Source organism: Colias philodice, chromosome 16 (assembly GCF_061535455.1).
Source record: "Colias philodice isolate Cphi_HAF_F1 chromosome 16, ilColPhil1 Martin Lab GWU primary, whole genome shotgun sequence".
NCBI classification, from domain to species: Eukaryota; Metazoa; Arthropoda; class Insecta; order Lepidoptera; family Pieridae; genus Colias; species Colias philodice.
This window is the reverse complement of record NC_143101.1, coordinates 2,544,536-2,561,429: the sequence shown is the minus strand read 5'-3', so window position 1 is coordinate 2,561,429 and position 16,894 is coordinate 2,544,536. Positions and strand designations below refer to the sequence as shown.

At 33.8% G+C, this 16,894-nt stretch overlaps 2 protein-coding genes across 2 annotated transcripts in view; both read left to right on the top strand.

Moving 5' to 3' along the window:
- Nucleotides 1-232: 232 nt before the first annotated feature.
- LOC149481488 (uncharacterized) lies at nucleotides 233-3,379 on the top strand. The gene is made up of 11 exons (XM_089705297.1): nucleotides 233-386; nucleotides 572-706; nucleotides 894-1,043; nucleotides 1,116-1,171; nucleotides 1,370-1,600; nucleotides 1,794-1,925; nucleotides 2,077-2,147; nucleotides 2,269-2,350; nucleotides 2,648-2,772; nucleotides 2,980-3,154; nucleotides 3,368-3,379. The coding sequence occupies exons 1-11, from the start codon at nucleotides 233-235 to the stop codon at nucleotides 3,377-3,379; spliced, it is 1,323 nt and encodes a 440-aa protein (XP_089561423.1).
- Nucleotides 3,380-3,487: 108 nt separating this feature from the next.
- Nucleotides 3,488-16,894, top strand: part of Dhc98D (Dynein heavy chain at 89D) — a 46,527-nt gene continuing 33,120 nt past the window's right edge. Inside the window, exons 1-25 of the mRNA XM_089704686.1 lie at nucleotides 3,488-3,541; nucleotides 3,680-3,772; nucleotides 3,979-4,169; nucleotides 4,622-4,820; nucleotides 5,296-5,543; nucleotides 5,719-5,863; nucleotides 6,067-6,180; nucleotides 6,445-6,625; nucleotides 8,722-8,868; nucleotides 9,138-9,220; nucleotides 9,411-9,537; nucleotides 9,708-9,950; nucleotides 10,289-10,458; nucleotides 10,609-10,796; nucleotides 11,048-11,209; nucleotides 11,675-11,875; nucleotides 12,080-12,371; nucleotides 12,542-12,700; nucleotides 12,836-13,072; nucleotides 13,182-13,435; nucleotides 13,746-13,894; nucleotides 14,145-14,254; nucleotides 14,459-14,637; nucleotides 16,424-16,619; nucleotides 16,727-16,824. Coding sequence (XP_089560812.1) covers nucleotides 3,488-3,541; nucleotides 3,680-3,772; nucleotides 3,979-4,169; nucleotides 4,622-4,820; nucleotides 5,296-5,543; nucleotides 5,719-5,863; nucleotides 6,067-6,180; nucleotides 6,445-6,625; nucleotides 8,722-8,868; nucleotides 9,138-9,220; nucleotides 9,411-9,537; nucleotides 9,708-9,950; nucleotides 10,289-10,458; nucleotides 10,609-10,796; nucleotides 11,048-11,209; nucleotides 11,675-11,875; nucleotides 12,080-12,371; nucleotides 12,542-12,700; nucleotides 12,836-13,072; nucleotides 13,182-13,435; nucleotides 13,746-13,894; nucleotides 14,145-14,254; nucleotides 14,459-14,637; nucleotides 16,424-16,619; nucleotides 16,727-16,824 — 4,220 coding nt within the window. The remainder of the gene's footprint in view (nucleotides 3,542-3,679; nucleotides 3,773-3,978; nucleotides 4,170-4,621; nucleotides 4,821-5,295; nucleotides 5,544-5,718; nucleotides 5,864-6,066; nucleotides 6,181-6,444; nucleotides 6,626-8,721; nucleotides 8,869-9,137; nucleotides 9,221-9,410; nucleotides 9,538-9,707; nucleotides 9,951-10,288; nucleotides 10,459-10,608; nucleotides 10,797-11,047; nucleotides 11,210-11,674; nucleotides 11,876-12,079; nucleotides 12,372-12,541; nucleotides 12,701-12,835; nucleotides 13,073-13,181; nucleotides 13,436-13,745; nucleotides 13,895-14,144; nucleotides 14,255-14,458; nucleotides 14,638-16,423; nucleotides 16,620-16,726; nucleotides 16,825-16,894) is intronic.

Genomic DNA, 16,894 nt, shown 5'->3' with positions numbered 1-16,894 from the left:
ATGCACGTGAGCAAAGGGAAACAGCAGATGTCCTTATGTCTATATATCATCAAGCTCTGTATTGAAATGTATAAAACACACAGGAACCAAAATGTCCAGTGAGTCAGACAAGCATTCTTCCATGGAAGAACCTCTCTACGATCTAGACATACGATCCGACCCTCGCGTGCAATGGATCAAGGAACGTATCCTCAAATTTATTGGCATGAACGATGAGGATCTCTTCTATAATATGCTGGACGAAGGCGATGCTAAGCAGAAACTGATGACATTCATTATGGCTCCAGTGTTGCCAAATGAACTGGGACTTGACAAGAAGACGTTTTATGTGTCTAAAATTATTGTAGACAAGCTCATTCATGAGGATAAGGAGTTTACTGAGTGGAGTAAGTATAACATATTATTGTATTGGCACCTTTGATGCGATTGCCGCATACTGTTAAATTTTTCGTGAATCTCGAAGTATATTTTAAAGAACATTTTATTTTTTCACATATTTATTATTTTATTTATTAACAATATACATTCATATAAGGCAACACTATTTAAAAATTATAATTTCGTGTACTAGGAGTAGTTCCACCCCCACCACCCCCTCCGCCACCACCGCCAAAGAAGAAGAAAGGCAAAAAGGGCAAAGGAGCTCCTGAAGCTGAACCAGAACCGGAGCCGGAAGTTACCGCGAAGAGCATGAAAAGTATGAAAAGTATGAAAAGCATGAAAAGCATGAAAAGTATGAAAAGCATGAAGAGTATGAAACATTTTGCGGGTAAATAATCTTTTATTTAACGAACTAAGACGCGAACGAGCGTTGTGTTAACATAAATATCAATGAAAGTTTGACTTAAAAATTTCAAATGAATTATAATTTAATGTAACGTGTGCAGAGGAAGCAGAAGAATTGGAAAAGGAAGAAATAGAAACAGTGGCTGCGGTAACCGAAGTCAGTGAGAGTGAAATGGAAACGAAAACGTCAATAGATTTGCGTCTAGAAGAAGAAGAAATGCCACTTGTAGCCGAGGATTCTTATACTTTCCCACCACGTAAGTATTTATAAACTTTATAAGAAATATTATGATTGTATTGAAATATACTGACTGATGTTATTTTTTCAGCTCCCGAGGACCTTGATCCTGAAGTCGATGGGACATTAGAATTTTATACCGTTATTGTGAGTATTTTAAGAATTCTTGATTTTGCCAATTTCGCAACAAACTGTGATGTAAATTTTAATTCTTCTTCTCCCTATAATTCTATAATAGCTGATAATGATTTAACAAACTAGACTATACGGTTGAACTTAAAAAAAATCACTTTATATGTACTATATTATATTGTTTATATAATGATTTTTTTGCTTCTTTTATAGAGATCAGTTCCACGTATAATTCAATATCCAAAATTAGTTCCAATATTCGGAGCTTTGACTCCACAAGTGGCGAATCGTAATCGTCGATACATATATTTTGTGCGGCAAACTCAAGAGGAGATACCTCTGCTCGAAACAGAAAGACTCACAAAATTGAAAATGTCAGAATATATTTTGTTGGGTTCAGTTAATGGAAAGGTTTTGATGAGTTTGGGATTGCAGTTGAAAGAGGTTTGTGTCACTATTATTAATTTCATTATCTGTAAGGTCTTCAAAAAGATATTAACATGGTCTTAAATATATTAAAGTCTTAAAAATAAGCAGAACAGGTCAGAAACATGAATTGTAAACTATGTTTCCCTACAAATCATAATTTCTACATAAGCTTGTGACTTTTTATAAAAAAAGAAAAATTCTTTTTCAGTCATACATACCACTATTCGAGAGGCAATTTCGAGAAATAAGCACAATGAATGCGCAATCCTCGCACGCAATGCTGTCCAGGCAAATATCGTTTGCTGGCGAACATCATAAGATGGATGAAACTGCATCGGATGTAAGGTTTTTCTTAAATTAATGAAAACATTATAATTATTAAATTAAGATATTATGAGGTACTTCTGTTCAAAGATGAGCTTCTTATGTCTTATGAAATATTGTAGAGTATATAAGTAAATCGATTTATCACTAAATATTTCTTCATATAGGTAAATTATCTGCGGCCGTCAGATTACAGAAGGATGTCTAATATTGCTCGAGGAGAAAATGCGGAAAGGCGGTAAGTTGATCTATAGTTTTATAATCCCCTCTTATATCTTTTACAATCATACTTTTAAAAATACAATTTTCATAGAAAAAAATTGTGGACATGTGTGTTAATTTTGTTGTACGTTTTACAGAATGAGAAACATGCGTTCAGAATCCTTTACACATACTCATAAACATAGCATTACAAGACCAACATCTTCGATTACAGCTCATGTAAGTTCGTTAATAATATTTTCAAAACTGTTACTGCCTTTGAATTGACTAAACTTACCTATTGTTTCATTAAATAATTTGTACTTCTTTAAAAGATCTTATTTGATCGATCATTACAAATTTATTTAAAGATTTACATAACTTCTCTTTCAACGTAAACATTCCCTATTCAATATTCATTCACAATCGGTTTTTTTCAAACGAATCTGATAAAGTTTTACCAAAATTAGTTGGTATAATGGCTATACAATTTCAATATATTCATTCATATTAAAATATATATTTGAATTTGTTTAGATGACATCATCACTGGATATACCATTGACGAAAACAGCTAAAAGCTCACAAAAAGCGGACAAGCAAAAGACTACGGCGGAAGAAGTTATCTCTGATATTAGCGAACTTGTTTCTATTGTTGATTGGTAAGATGTAAAAGTAAACGTTTTAATAAAAGTAATGTGAAAACATACAAAAATTCTGTGAAAAGCTAACGTCAATTCCATGACGACATAATTAGCTCTAATGATAGCTGTTTTTATTTTGAATGTTTAAAAAGATTGTGGTGATATAGGCGAAAATTCTGAAGCTATTGAAGATATTGACGATTCACAATATTTGGGTAATTTCAGGACAATAGAACACATAGAGGGTGAGATACAACTGCCAATGCCAAATATACCAGCGCTAACAGAGCCGCATGCGCATATCGATGTTAATGATCCAGACTTTGTGGCTCAGTTGGAAGAAGCGGTTATTATGTGGCAGACGCATATCGATTCCACCATTTCTGCCTGTTTGGGAAAAGTGAGTATTATCAAAGTCACTAGTTTTAAAGATACGATTAACTTCCGGAACTTAACTTTAAAAAGAAATGTGATGTTTTTTCCATTTGAAATAATGAAAAACATTATGAATAGAATATATTGACAGTGAATATACTGATAATAATAATAATAATTTGAGCGTTTGCGTCGTGAGTGAGCTAACAAAATAATGGAAAAAGGCAATTTATGTCAGGGACTTTACTAAATCTTAATTGTTCAGACACGAGAGGGAGAAGGACCGGTAGCTGAGTACAAGTACTGGCGTGAAAGAGATGCAGAGATATCGTTACTTGTTGAGCAGTTGAAACAACCAATGGTAGTGAAGATTATGGCTTTGCTTGAAAAAGCCAACTCTACTTATTTAGAGGTAAATATTACTTGAACTTTTTGCCTAAAATTTATCTATCTTACTCATATTTTGTATCGTCAATGTCCTGTAATGTATTCACCTTCATTCATCATTAAGAATTACTGCTCAATAACATGTTGTGTAATAAAATTATAGGGCTTCAACATTTATAAGGAGAGATTGCTGGAACAATATAATTTAGCAGGAGATAACTTGAAATTCCTTTCCACGTTGATGAGATTCTTTACTGTAAGTATAACAATTTCTTATATTTTATACATGTTTAGCTTCGTTATGTTAAGAATTCCAAAAATAACAATTAAACCATAACAATCAACAAAATTTTTCAAAATGCAACATAATTGAAAAAATTAACATAATATAATTAAAATTTAAAACAACTACTGCAATATTATTTTACTTAAATGTTAAATTCTAACATTCCACATTAATAGGTAATAGAAGACGACTCACCACTGCAGCAAGTGATAGATATACTGCCAGAACTAGTGGAGAGTATCTACATGATGTGGGTGCTCTCCAAGGGCTATCGGACGGATGAAACTATGGTGCCCTTGATGGCTCGGATATCCTGGGCCTTGTGCGATAAGCTCGAACGATTTCTTAATGTGCATAAGTTGTTTGAGTAAGTTTAAGAAGTTTTGTATTTCGATTTGTTGCCCCGCTATTTACAGGTTGTATTAATCATTTGGTTAAAATTTTCTGATGATTTTAACAAATAAAAGCAAGCATCAGTTTTCTCCTTTTCTTCTATAAAAACCTGTTAAAAAAATTGGTTGTTTGTAAAGTAGGTTTACATTCCAGATGTTTACGTGATAACGTCTTATTGGTGGCAGCGCTCGAGATGAGACGGGAGATCGGTCCGTCTCTCTCTCGTTATACCTGCGATCGCGCTCGTGAGGTTTTGGTGTGACACGAGTTTCTGAACATGTCACCCGACTAAAACGATTTTAAAGACGTTATCACGTCAAAACCTTGAAATAAATCTACCTAATAATAAATAACTACATCTAAAAATAACTCAATCGACAAAAAACTTCTTGAGCATATATAGACGACATCTTATGATTATGCTAGTAAACCAAACGAAGAAGTGCTCTCACTGGCCCGCGCTGGCCAAAAGATAATGGAGACGTGGCATGCGCTGTACAAAGAGACGCGGCGCGGCATCGAGCTGAGTGGGAAGGGCGCGCGCTGGGAGTTCGACCAGCCGCTGCTGTTCACGCGCACAGACTATATCGGCACTGTGGGACGTGACTTGGGCGACGCTATACAGGTAATAATAGGCAAAAATAATTACAATTTACTGCAAAAGAAGTACTCTGTCCGACCCGCGCTGGATAAACAATTATGGAGATGCCGGCACCGTGGAGCGGGATCAATATTTTTACAACATATTATCCCCAAGTATGTTGTAGGTACTCGTATAAATATTGATGAATTACAAATTTTGCAAAGATACACTTTTGTACTAGCTGTTAAAAGAAATAAGTAAAATCGTTAGTGGGCAGTTTTCAAAAGGCCATCCAAACAGTCGATCTCGATCGGTGGAAATCTGTTCAATTTTTTTAACGTAAATATATAAAGTAATATTAGTGGAATTAATTACTAACCATTAAATTTGATCCAACCAATTGACATTTAATCTTATTTCCCAACAATAAACAAACAAAAACACACGTTAAAAGTAATTTCTTCAATAACTTTGCTATTTCAACAATACAAAGCAATCATAACATTCAATTGTTCAGGTGCTAATAGACTTTGAGCGTATATTCGGTATGGAGCTCAAGTCCATTATCAGCGATCCGACTCAAATCGACGACGTTCGGAAACGTGTCAAGAATCTCGTCTATCCAATACGGACGATCGACTTCAGTGTGTTTGTGTTCGACAATAAGGAAAATTGGGACGTGATCATGAGCGATTTCTGGACCGAAGTGCGTTACCTTGAGGAGGAGGCTAAGAACTATATTAATGCGTGTTTCAGCAATTTGCGGTGAGTTTGGTAGATATTTATTTTATTTTATACCTTTCTGTTTCATTGCAATTTTTTATAAACATTATATTTTATGATTAGGCAGAAATACGATGAATATAAATATTGATATGTCCATATCGAAATAGGTATGTCTTTTTTATCTTTTTATAAAATTTGTTTTCAATTAATTTAGAAATGCGGAAGAAGCTCTAGACGTCCTATTAAAGTTTATAGAGTTCGACTTGCGAGATACGATAAAACGTCAGCTCGCAACGAAGTTCGACCTCGTTATGCGACAGTTTATCAAGGAATTGACCGCCATTGAAGACAAATTTACGGTACTAATAATTTTCTCCTGCTTACTTTAAAGTTTTTGGCGTTCACTTTTTACGTTATTACTTAATTATTTTGATTTTCACATTTTTGATAACAATTTGTTTTAATTGCTCTGTTCAGTGTTCACTTTTCATTTTATTTTCTGTTTGTGGGTTGTGTTTTGTGAAGTTTACCATTTTTAATTCTTACTTTATTAATATTACAGCGGTTTCGTAAAAACCCACCCTTGCTACGTAATCATCCACCAGTCGCTGGCGCGATCTACTGGGCAAGAGCACTCTTTAATAAAATGAAACAACCCATCATGAAGTTTCAAAAGGTTTTTTACCTTTAATAATAAATTGATTTTTATGTCTCAGTAGTTAAGTAATTCATGCTTATGTTATAAATGAAAGAGTCTGTTTGTCTGTAACGCTTTCACAGTTCAAACTATTATTAAATAAATTAGCCTAATCTAATGAACACAACACGTGAGTCTTAAGATACTACCAAAGTTCAAAACATGAAAATGCTTCTAGCTTCAGCTTAAAAGTTAAGATAGTTCTTAGATAGCTTCTAACAACGTTATATTACTTTTTCACAGATAGAAAAGTTAAACGAATGCGAGCAAAAGAAAGAAGCGTTCCTACAATACAAAGCGTTCTCGAAGTTAATCAAAGAATACGAACAGACAAAGTATAAGGAATGGGTCGATGGTGCGTCGCTCTTTGTGGACAATCTGATGAAGAAGAATATACTGCATGTGGTTTTTAAGAAGGAAGAAGGTAAGGGCGCTTGTGCACTACAAGGAATTTTACTGTCCGGCATTCCGATTTTTTACGGTCCGGTGTGGCATGAAAAAACCGATGAATTGCTTGTGCACCTGTCCGTCTTTACTCGGATCAGTGCGGTACAGTTCAAGGAAGTATGGCGGTATAATGCTATCATAAATGATTGTTTTCGCATTTTACAAGAAACGAGTACAAATATAGAAGGTGAAATATTATATTACTTCGTTATAATAAAAAGTAAAGTTCCGTAAGAGATTTAAAATGCGTGTTTCACTTATTTATTTTAATCGGTGACGAGGAGCTAAATCTATTCCCACTTGAACTTTAACTTACCAACACTTACTTAGATAATAATTATAGGTCAATGCTTGGTCAATGTATATAAAATAACAATACCGACTTCTCAAATCTCATTGCCAGCTAAAAGTAAGTAAAACAAGAGCTTGCTTTCAATTGGCATATGCAATAAAAAGAGTAAAATCCAAGCAAGTGGGCACTCGAAAACAATTATACCTACAGCGACTCGTAAACTCAAAAAACCATCCGGAATAGGGAAAAGTAAAATGTCGGACAGTAAAATTACGTATAGTGCACAAGCTATTATTTAGATTAATTGCGTGCCATACCGGACCGTAAAAAATCGGAATGCCGGACCGTAAAATTCCTTGTAGTGGACAAACGCCCTAATAGATTAGATATAGTAATAGTCATGTTTTTTCGGGAAATGAGCGATTCATTATTATTTCTCAACAATTTAAGTATAATGACTCTTTTATCAATTAATTGTAAGTATACGAACTATTTCCATCTTATAAAATAAAAATATTAGGCACGTCCAAATGTAAAATTACAGTTAACACGTTCACTGCATTACGAGATCTATCAGATCCCTTGCAGGACTTTTGTTTTGTGCGTTGAATATAATCGTGTTTTTTCACTCCTTGCGGGAGGATCTAACTTGTAAAGTTCTTTAAGTATGAGTAGGACAAATATACATATTTGCTTCCTACTTAAAGCTGAGTTCAATAACATTAAAAAATAAATTAGAGATGGATTAGGTCCCTAACGCACAGTACTGTAATTATATTCATTCCTTGCGTTAGGAGATATGTCGGTACTCTTGGAATCGTAGGCCTCGTAGACGCAAGAGAGGTAGGGTAGGCGGCGCGGGCGCTGCGTGATTCGGTTTAGTGTTGTCCTAGCATCGATGTGGGAGCTCGCTCGTTTTGGAAATAATATTCGCGTATCTAGGTGTTGATTATTTTTTATAAACTAATGAGTTCTTTTAAAAGAAAAAAGTGTAAAAAAATCTATTTATTTTGGTGAGATTTCTAACAAACTCAAACTCAAACATTTATTTATTCAATTAGACTTCTTCTACAAGCACTTTTGAAACGTCATTACATATTTTTAACGTTTACCACCGATTCGGAAAGCAGTATCTACGGAGAAGAAGAAAAAATAAAAGCCGGATTATACTGCTGCATCGTCCAGTATAATAAAAATTTTGGAAAATGTTCGGAAAATGAATTATTGTTACTGAAATTACTTAATGAATTATGCGCGCAATGCAAGCAATCAATGTGCTTACCATGTTTTAATGAAAAACACTTTGCATAATTAATAAAACTATTTCAATCGACAACTGGTATATTATTTTATTCCCATCACTACTTACTACACATATTGAACTATTTTCGGTTGCGGTACGAGATACAATCGATATCTAATCTTTTTTTGGTATTTGTAGTTTATTCAAATGTCATAACTGCGTGCGAACCTAGCAAAATATATAACAATAGACAATCTTTCATCCACAAAAACTTCAAAGTATATGTCATTGTTTTCTGGAAGATATAAATTATTTTCAAAACTGTATCTTTAGGAGACTGATTAGGTCTCAAACGCACCAAACGGTTGGTAAGTTTCGAGATCTTTTAGGTCTCCAAAGCACCAGCTGAAAGTTCTTTGATAATGATGGCGCAGTGAACGTGTTATAATGTTTTTCTATCGGTCCTCATTTAATCACATGTACGTAATACTTCTAGAAGTTTCTATTCATACTTATATACAAGTAATTGCTCATATAGAAGCAGCGCCATCTGCCCAACGCGGTATGCAACTGACAGCAGCGGGAAAAGCACACGTCGCTAGAAAGAAGGCTTCAGTACTATCCCTCCGACCTGTTGATATTGTTAACAAGGAGATTGCGGATAAACGACGGAGGGATAAAGCGTGTATGTAGTTACTGAAAGAATAATTTAAAAAAGGCTTTGAAAAGTTTGGAATTTAAAATTTGTATAGTGCGGGGAACTACTTGCTAGCGTAGATTAAAATAGAATAGTAAGGTTTAAATCCGTTAAAAAGTTTTTATTTCTAAATTATTAATACTCGTGTAAATTAAAACACAAGAAAATATTAAGGTTAATTGTTTTGAAATTTGCTGATAGGTTGATACAACTTAACAATGCAAATGTGAAACAATTTACGATTATTCTCTTTTCAGTAATGTTGATGAGAATACCAGGACAGCATTATGAAAATGTACGCTCACCAAGCTCTGTGTCTCTACTGGCTAAAGAAGGATTGGTAATTGTTTATATTTCATTTCACGTATTTATTTAAACATCTCAAAACTGAAATAAAGTTGAACATCGCCGAAATTTTGACTTTATGGGCTGTAAATAGAGTCCATAATTAACTGTGAACTCAAATGTTTTCATTTGAAAAGATATCCCTATTCGTATCACGTATCATTACACAACTAGTTTTATTTCAGACTGATGTCACATGGCGAGATTTAACCGTCCACAAACTTATGCAGGAGTATGGTCTCGAATTTCAGCCCAATTTCGATAAGCACATATTTTTGGTAATTCATGAAGCAGAGTTAATGGAAAAATTAGGTAAGAATGTTAATTAAAAAGGGTAAGAAGCTTTAAGTTACTAAATAAAATCCCATATTAAAAATGTTAAAGCCGAAACATACTGTACCGTTTGTAGAATAAAATGCTTTAATAAATTTACAATCATGTAATGGAAGCAATAAAAAAGTTGGTCCAAATTTATTTTCCAGGATTCGACCTACCCTCCAACATTCGGGACGTTGCTATGCAAAAGGCCAGATTATACTACGAACTAGAAGCGTTAGGCATAATCATTGAGAAGTACAACATCAGTACCACTTCATTGAGTCCATCAGAGACACATTTGATGAAGAGGCATTTATTGGACATGGAGAGACATATCCTGCCTGGTCTGACGAGAATCACTTGGACTGCGTTAGGCATAAATGATTATATCAAGGATATTACTAAAGGTTAATATCGATAGGTTTAGTGATTTTCTAATTGATAGAGGACATGAACAATAAGAAAAAAAATAGAATAAAGTTTATAGTCTATACAGTAGTGCATTGTTTTATTTTACAATATGAAACAAAACATTTCTCCTAGATAATAAAGAAAATAATTTCATAGTCATGTGTACTAAATAAATATTATAACGAATTAGATGAAAAAATCAATGCTAAGAAATAGTGAGACCTTTATCTAAACTCAGATAGGCTAAATATTATCAATTAATATATTTCAATTAATAACACAAATGGCAAGTCACAGTAACATGTTCTACAAAATTATATCTCAATGATTTCAGGCCAAAACTCGCTACAGGCGGTCTACCAACAATTGAAAATGGTAGAAAAGGAGATTCAATTTCTCATTGATCAGTTGCAAGAATTCGATCTATTCCCATTTGTGAAGCCGACGAATTATATCGATCCAGTGACTAAAGAACCTGATGATACTTGGCTTTATCCTTGCAAGGTTAAGTCTTTGAATAAGTACATACTAGTTATTAATTTTAATATATTATTATTTAATAACTAGTTCTGAATGCAGGTGTCAAAATAGATGTATATTATCACATGTTTGATGCATTTTTGTCAATTTAACTAATTGTGCTTATCATTTCAGACATACTTCGTTGAAGTGGAAAACGAGCGCCTGGAAAGAATTGCTATGCTATCACGCATATACGAACGTATCGGTCCTATTCTAATGAAACTGGAATATTTAATCCTGGGAACAAGTACGGGAAGGTCCGCAGTTATGACGGCGTACTACACTTACTGGGAGAAGAAAATATTTAAATGCTTGGTGACGTAAGTTTTAAAAATACTCTTCTTGTTGCTTTTTGTCACTATTTATATGTATAAAATGTATAATATAGTAGCTTATATGCTCAAGGTTTTCCAATTTTTTACGTTATAAAAATATGAGACCTACGAACAAAGGCTATCAAAATAAGCTATCCTCGAACTATGTTTTCTTCGTGCTGAAAAAATCAAGTCTTCAAATGTTTTCATCATTGCGTCAAACTATATCTATTAAATTAATCCTAATTATTATTCAGGCTAACACTAGAAAATCTAGAGGCGTTCCAACAGTCCCTTAGCGAGAAGACGCCGCTGTTCCAAGTGGATGCTGTGCTGGTTCCACCAGATATTACCATGCGACCCACTCCTGCTGAAGTTTGCAACATTTTGGGATATAATATTAAACATTTTCTGAACAGGTTAGTTAATGTCTTGGTATTTGTTTGCATTTCTGGTTCTTCAAAATATCTGAATAAATTATGATCAAATAACGTTTAAATTCTTAGATTATTTCGAATGCCAATACTATTTTTTTTTTTGAAGTGAAAACTTCTTTAGCGGCGTTGAGCACTTTTTCTGTAATGGGTATAAAATCTTAAACTCGCGTCAGGACACGTGACCTGATCGAAAAAGCGTAAGACGGATGGATATCAAACATGCTCAACGTTAATAATCAAGTTTTCACTTCTGCCGGCACTCCCGGAGTGCAACCCTTCTTTTTTTCTTTCCCTTTCCGTCTTGTTTATATTTTAGTCATATTTTGATAGAAAATGTATGAATTTAAAGACTTTAAAAATGGAATAATAATTTCGGATAATAAAATCGCGTATTAGAATATCTGTTCATATTTTAAGGTTATTTCGAATGATACGTTTTTTGTGTAGATTAACAGCATTCCCTCGCTGGATGAAGAACACGTGTCTTCCGTGTCCACCACAACGTGTGGCTGAAGCGACTGGAAATGAATTCTACGTGTTCTCATACTTTGAAGATGTACTACGGGTTGTTTCTATCAATGATATGACGCTGCTTATACAAGATACTATCTATCGGCTAACGCAAGATATTAATACGTATATTCAGAAGTGAGTAAAAAGAAATTTTTGTTAGTTAATTGTTAAGTGTAAGCCGTTGGTTTTCATAAAATAAGAATAGATTAAATAATAATTGTATTAGAAGAAATCCTTTGATAAAATATTTATCTGAAACTCTGTCAGGAAGTGATTTCAAACTTTTGTACGATTAAATTAAATCATAATTAATAATAGTTAACTCTTTGTCTATTATAGATGGCACAAATACCAACACTTATGGGCGTTCGACAAACATCTATCTTGCGAAAAGTACATCCAAAAACATGAACAAATTCACAAGTATGACGAGAAATTCTTCTTCTTTGAAGATATAATAGCTGATTTACACAATCATGTTAAATTTGTTGATGTTGGAGCGATTAGAGTTAACTTGAGGCCAATTATAAAACAAGTGCAGGATCATGCGCAGGAATGGAAGAATATCCTGGGACACTGTATTGCTGCAAAAACCAGAATGAACATGTACGACTTGAAAAATCAGATAGAAGTAAGTACTATTTTAAAGATATAAAGTAAAATTTAGAAATTAAAGAGTTAATAACAGTCTTAATATGTACTTTATTTATTCCCATAACTCGCTTTGAGTACAGATGATTAATCATTAAATTTATAGTTGAAAGTGCCTACTAAATCAATCATTTATATAAATATTTGTAGCAACTTCGGACAACTATCAATATGAACATCAAGGGATTAGAAGACTTCAAACTTGTAATGGCTGCAATTGCCCAAGTGGCTCAATTGACTATTACAGCTGAAGTAAAGTATAGAGGCATGCAAGAAATATTCAATATGTTGAGACAACATAATATAGATGTAAGCCCACTTATTATATAAAAAAATTGTAAACTCCACTTTAAAAAAAAATATATATAAAATTGAGTTGATACCGAATACGATAGGTATAATAACATCATCAAGATTCTGAAACTAAATCATGTTGTAACTTAGGTTTCAGACGATGATATAGAGTTTGCTAAGAACCTAGAAAGTTCTTGGGGGTCTCTGTGTCAAACTTCACTGTTCCGAGGCAATACCCTCGAGCAGACAAAGGAAAAATTCTCAAAACTAAATGTAGTTGAAATATCTAACTTCTTAAAAGAGTTGGACGACTTTGTTGAAAAGTTCGACTCTGAAGGACCAGCTACTGTTGGCGATGATATGGATCGAGGATTGATATTGATGGAGGTAAAGTTGTATTTTACACAAAACACAAACCCTATTTAGAAATTAAATTAGAGGTCTTTATAAAAGTTATTTTTAAAATTAACAAAATTAAATCGTTTTCAATTTACAGGAATATACTAAACACTTTGATGAACTTGAAAATCGTAAAAAAATGCTTCAAGCGGCGGAACAATTATTCGACAACCCATTAGCTGATTTTTCCAACTTTAACCGAGCTAAAACAGATTTTCAAGCAATGGAACAAGTTTACAGAATTTACAAAGCGCAGAAGAATGCGCGAGAGTTGTGGGCGAAGACGCTATGGGTCAATTTGAACCCTCAAGCTTTGGTAGATGGTATTGAGCAATTCTTCAAAGAATACAGGTATTTCTCATACGCGTAACGAACAATAGAGTAATTTTTATATTATTATATATCAATATATAAGTAGCTTTTATCTAGTATCCAGTTATTTTTCGCACAAAACGTTTTTGTAGTATTTTAAATCATTTTCGGTAGAGTAAAATGTTAAAAGGTGTTATGACGATTCAAAAGTGTTTTTATAAGAAGTCTCATTGAATAAATAAATGTTTGTGTTTGAATTTTAGTAACCGGAATAACGTAATTATTCAGTAACACTACAGCATAAAATAATTTCTTTAACATCTAAAATTAAGAAGCATTATTATTACAGAAAACTACCAAAAGCAGTGCGTCTAACGTCAACAGGTCTCATGTTAGATCTGAAAATGAAACAATTCAAGGGTGTTGTCCCGCTCATGGTGTCGCTGAAGAACGAGGCAATGAGAGAACGACATTGGAAGGAACTTATGGCTAAAACGGGTAAAGCTTATTTAAATGGATGAATGAAAAATATTTCATTACTTACATTAAGATAAATACAGAAATGCAAAAAAGAGCGATACAAGTAATTACATGTACAGAGAGCGGTCTTATCGCAGTAAGCGATTTATGCCAGTTTATGAGAGAAATAAAAAAATGAATTTACTTCTAAATGTGTTAAAATTAATAATATACGAAACTATACGATTCATATAAAATCGGTTGTTTTGAGTTACATAATATCTTACAGGTCAGACATTCGATATGTCTCCGGAACGATTCACCTTGGAGAACATGTTCGCTATGGAATTACACAAATATCAAGATGTCGCTGAAGAAATCGTCAACCACGCTATCAAAGCAAGTTAAAACATCTATAATTAAACACTAGAACACAACCACACTATCTACAAAATAACTATGTATATATAAAATAAACTTTGAAACTCCAATTCAATTTTATTCAATTCTCGATTCAAATTAATTTCTTCAAGATTAAAATATATTCGATCCAATCTCAATCCTTTAACTTCTTCTTCAAAACATGCTCCAATTTATCTCCAGGAGCTCGCAATAGAGCGCGGCGTGCGTGACGTCCAAGAGACATGGGCTAACATAGCGTTCACGGTCACGCGGCACTTCAACCGCGGCGAGGACCGCGGCTACACGCTCAACCCGTGCGACGAGATCACGGTCAAGCTGGACGATGATGCTATGTCGCTGCAGAGTATGGCAGCTTCACAGTGCGTATTGGCACTGACACTGATACTGACATTGACACAGATACACATACAGTACACAGGCACACCGCTACTCACAGCTACACACATACAGCTAAAGACACCGCTACACAACTGTTCACAGCTACACACATTTACAAACGTCGATATACTACTACACACAGCTACAGGCAGATATAGGCAAGCACAGCCACGCACATCTGCACACAGCTATACAGGGTGTAATCGTTAAGTGTGCACAGGCGATTATTCCGTAACTATTACAGATATCAAAAAACTTTAAACTGATATCGAAAGTACTTAACCTAATGAGTAAAATGGCCATAATAAATTTTTAAAAATAATACGAGAAATATCTAAAAAATTAACTTTAAACCCTCCCATACATTTAGTATGAGATATGAATATCCCATGTACATGGGTTGATCCAAAAGTAATGATAATCAATATTAAACAAGGTCATTACAGTTAAAATAATTATGTATTTCTCTAGATAGTCTTCTAACTAGATAATATACTTCGATATTTTTTTTCCTTAACTTAGAAAAAAAAAAACTTTGACTTCATCTACAAAAACCCCTCAAAATCGGCCATCACTTCGCTGTCGTCTTAAAATTTCTTGTATCGACGGTGTTTCTTGTGCCGAGGTAAGAGATAGAATTAACTAGGAGCTAGATCTTACAAACAGGGTGGGTGTTCAAGCATTTTCAATGCCGATTTTTGATTGGCAGCCATCGCAACTGACGCTTTGTGATCTGGTGCGTTGTCTTGGTGAACCAACATTCAAGACCGAAGTTTGCCATGTCTCTTTTTCTTACTAACCTACCCGCAATGTTTTAATTTGGTCTGTGTAGTAAGAGCCCTGTGTAGTAGTGGCTACCTTCTTAAAATATTCCACATTTCTTCAGCGTCCCAAAAAACTACGGCTTTAATCTATCCCACTAATTTTCACTTTGAAAATCTTCACCGTCACTTTGGAAGCTCGCATCCAGGCCATTGATTGTTTCTTGGTTTCAGCATAAACATGGTGAACCCAGGTAACGCCCATGGTCACAAATCGTGACAAAAAATTATCCTGATCTCATTAAAAATTTAGAAATTCACCCTCTAAATGTCGAATCGTTGTTTCTTCTTTTCGTCGGGAAACATTCTGGCTCTCACTGTTCACATTAAAATTAATGTTAATACTTGGAAACGTGGCCTGTAGATATAATTTTTTTGTGATAACTTAGTGATTACATGAGCAAGCATAAAACATTTATTTTATATTTTTATGTGCACAGGAAATACCCAATTATCATTACTTTTGGATCAACCTATACATTTAATATGAAAGATTTTAGTTTTTTTTTTGTTTTTTTGGTTTTCTGCTTTAATTACTTCGCAAATTTGGAGGGAAGTTCATTTAGAAACTGTAAATAGACCTCCTCATTGTATTGCACAATAAGGACGTCACTTCGAAAATCTACTATGAATACAAAATGTATGGGAAATAAATTGTATGGGAGCGTTTAATGTAACATTTTTGGTTATTTCTCGTTTTATTTTTAAAAATTTATTATGGCCATTTTACTCATTAGGTTAAGTACTTTCGATATCAGTTTAAAGTTTTTTGATATCTGCAATAGTTACGGAATAATCGCTTGTGCACACTTAACGATTACACCCTGTATATAGCTACTAACAGCTCCTCATAATTACACACAACTTCGCGCATAAACACATAAATAAATGACAGATACAAATTCAGTGACAAAGTGGTTGAAAACTTTAGATTTTTTTTTTTCAGATTCATCGGCCCATTTCTTACAGTTGTTCAGACATGGGAACGTCGTCTTTCATTAATATCAGAAGTAATTGAAGAGTGGATGGCAACTCAGAGAAAATGGTTATATTTAGAGGGGATATTTGTTGGTGGCGATATAAGGACACAACTGCCTGAAGAAGCAAAGAAATTTGATGATATTGATAAGAATTTTAGGAAGGTAATTTTGACTCGAATCCCAATCATGTGTTACTCAACATTAATGTGTGTCTACATAAACAATAATATTATTATTATTGTATTCCTAAAAATAAGATATTTGTATAGATTATGCTGGATACTGCAAAGAGGCTAAACGTCGTAGACTGCTGCACAATAGGTGGCAGATTGGAGGAATTCATAAATTTGGGATTAGGATTACAAAAGTAAGTAAAAATCCAAACATATCTTGTTTCTTCAAAAAATAAACCGTTTCATATCAATTTTCTTACTTTC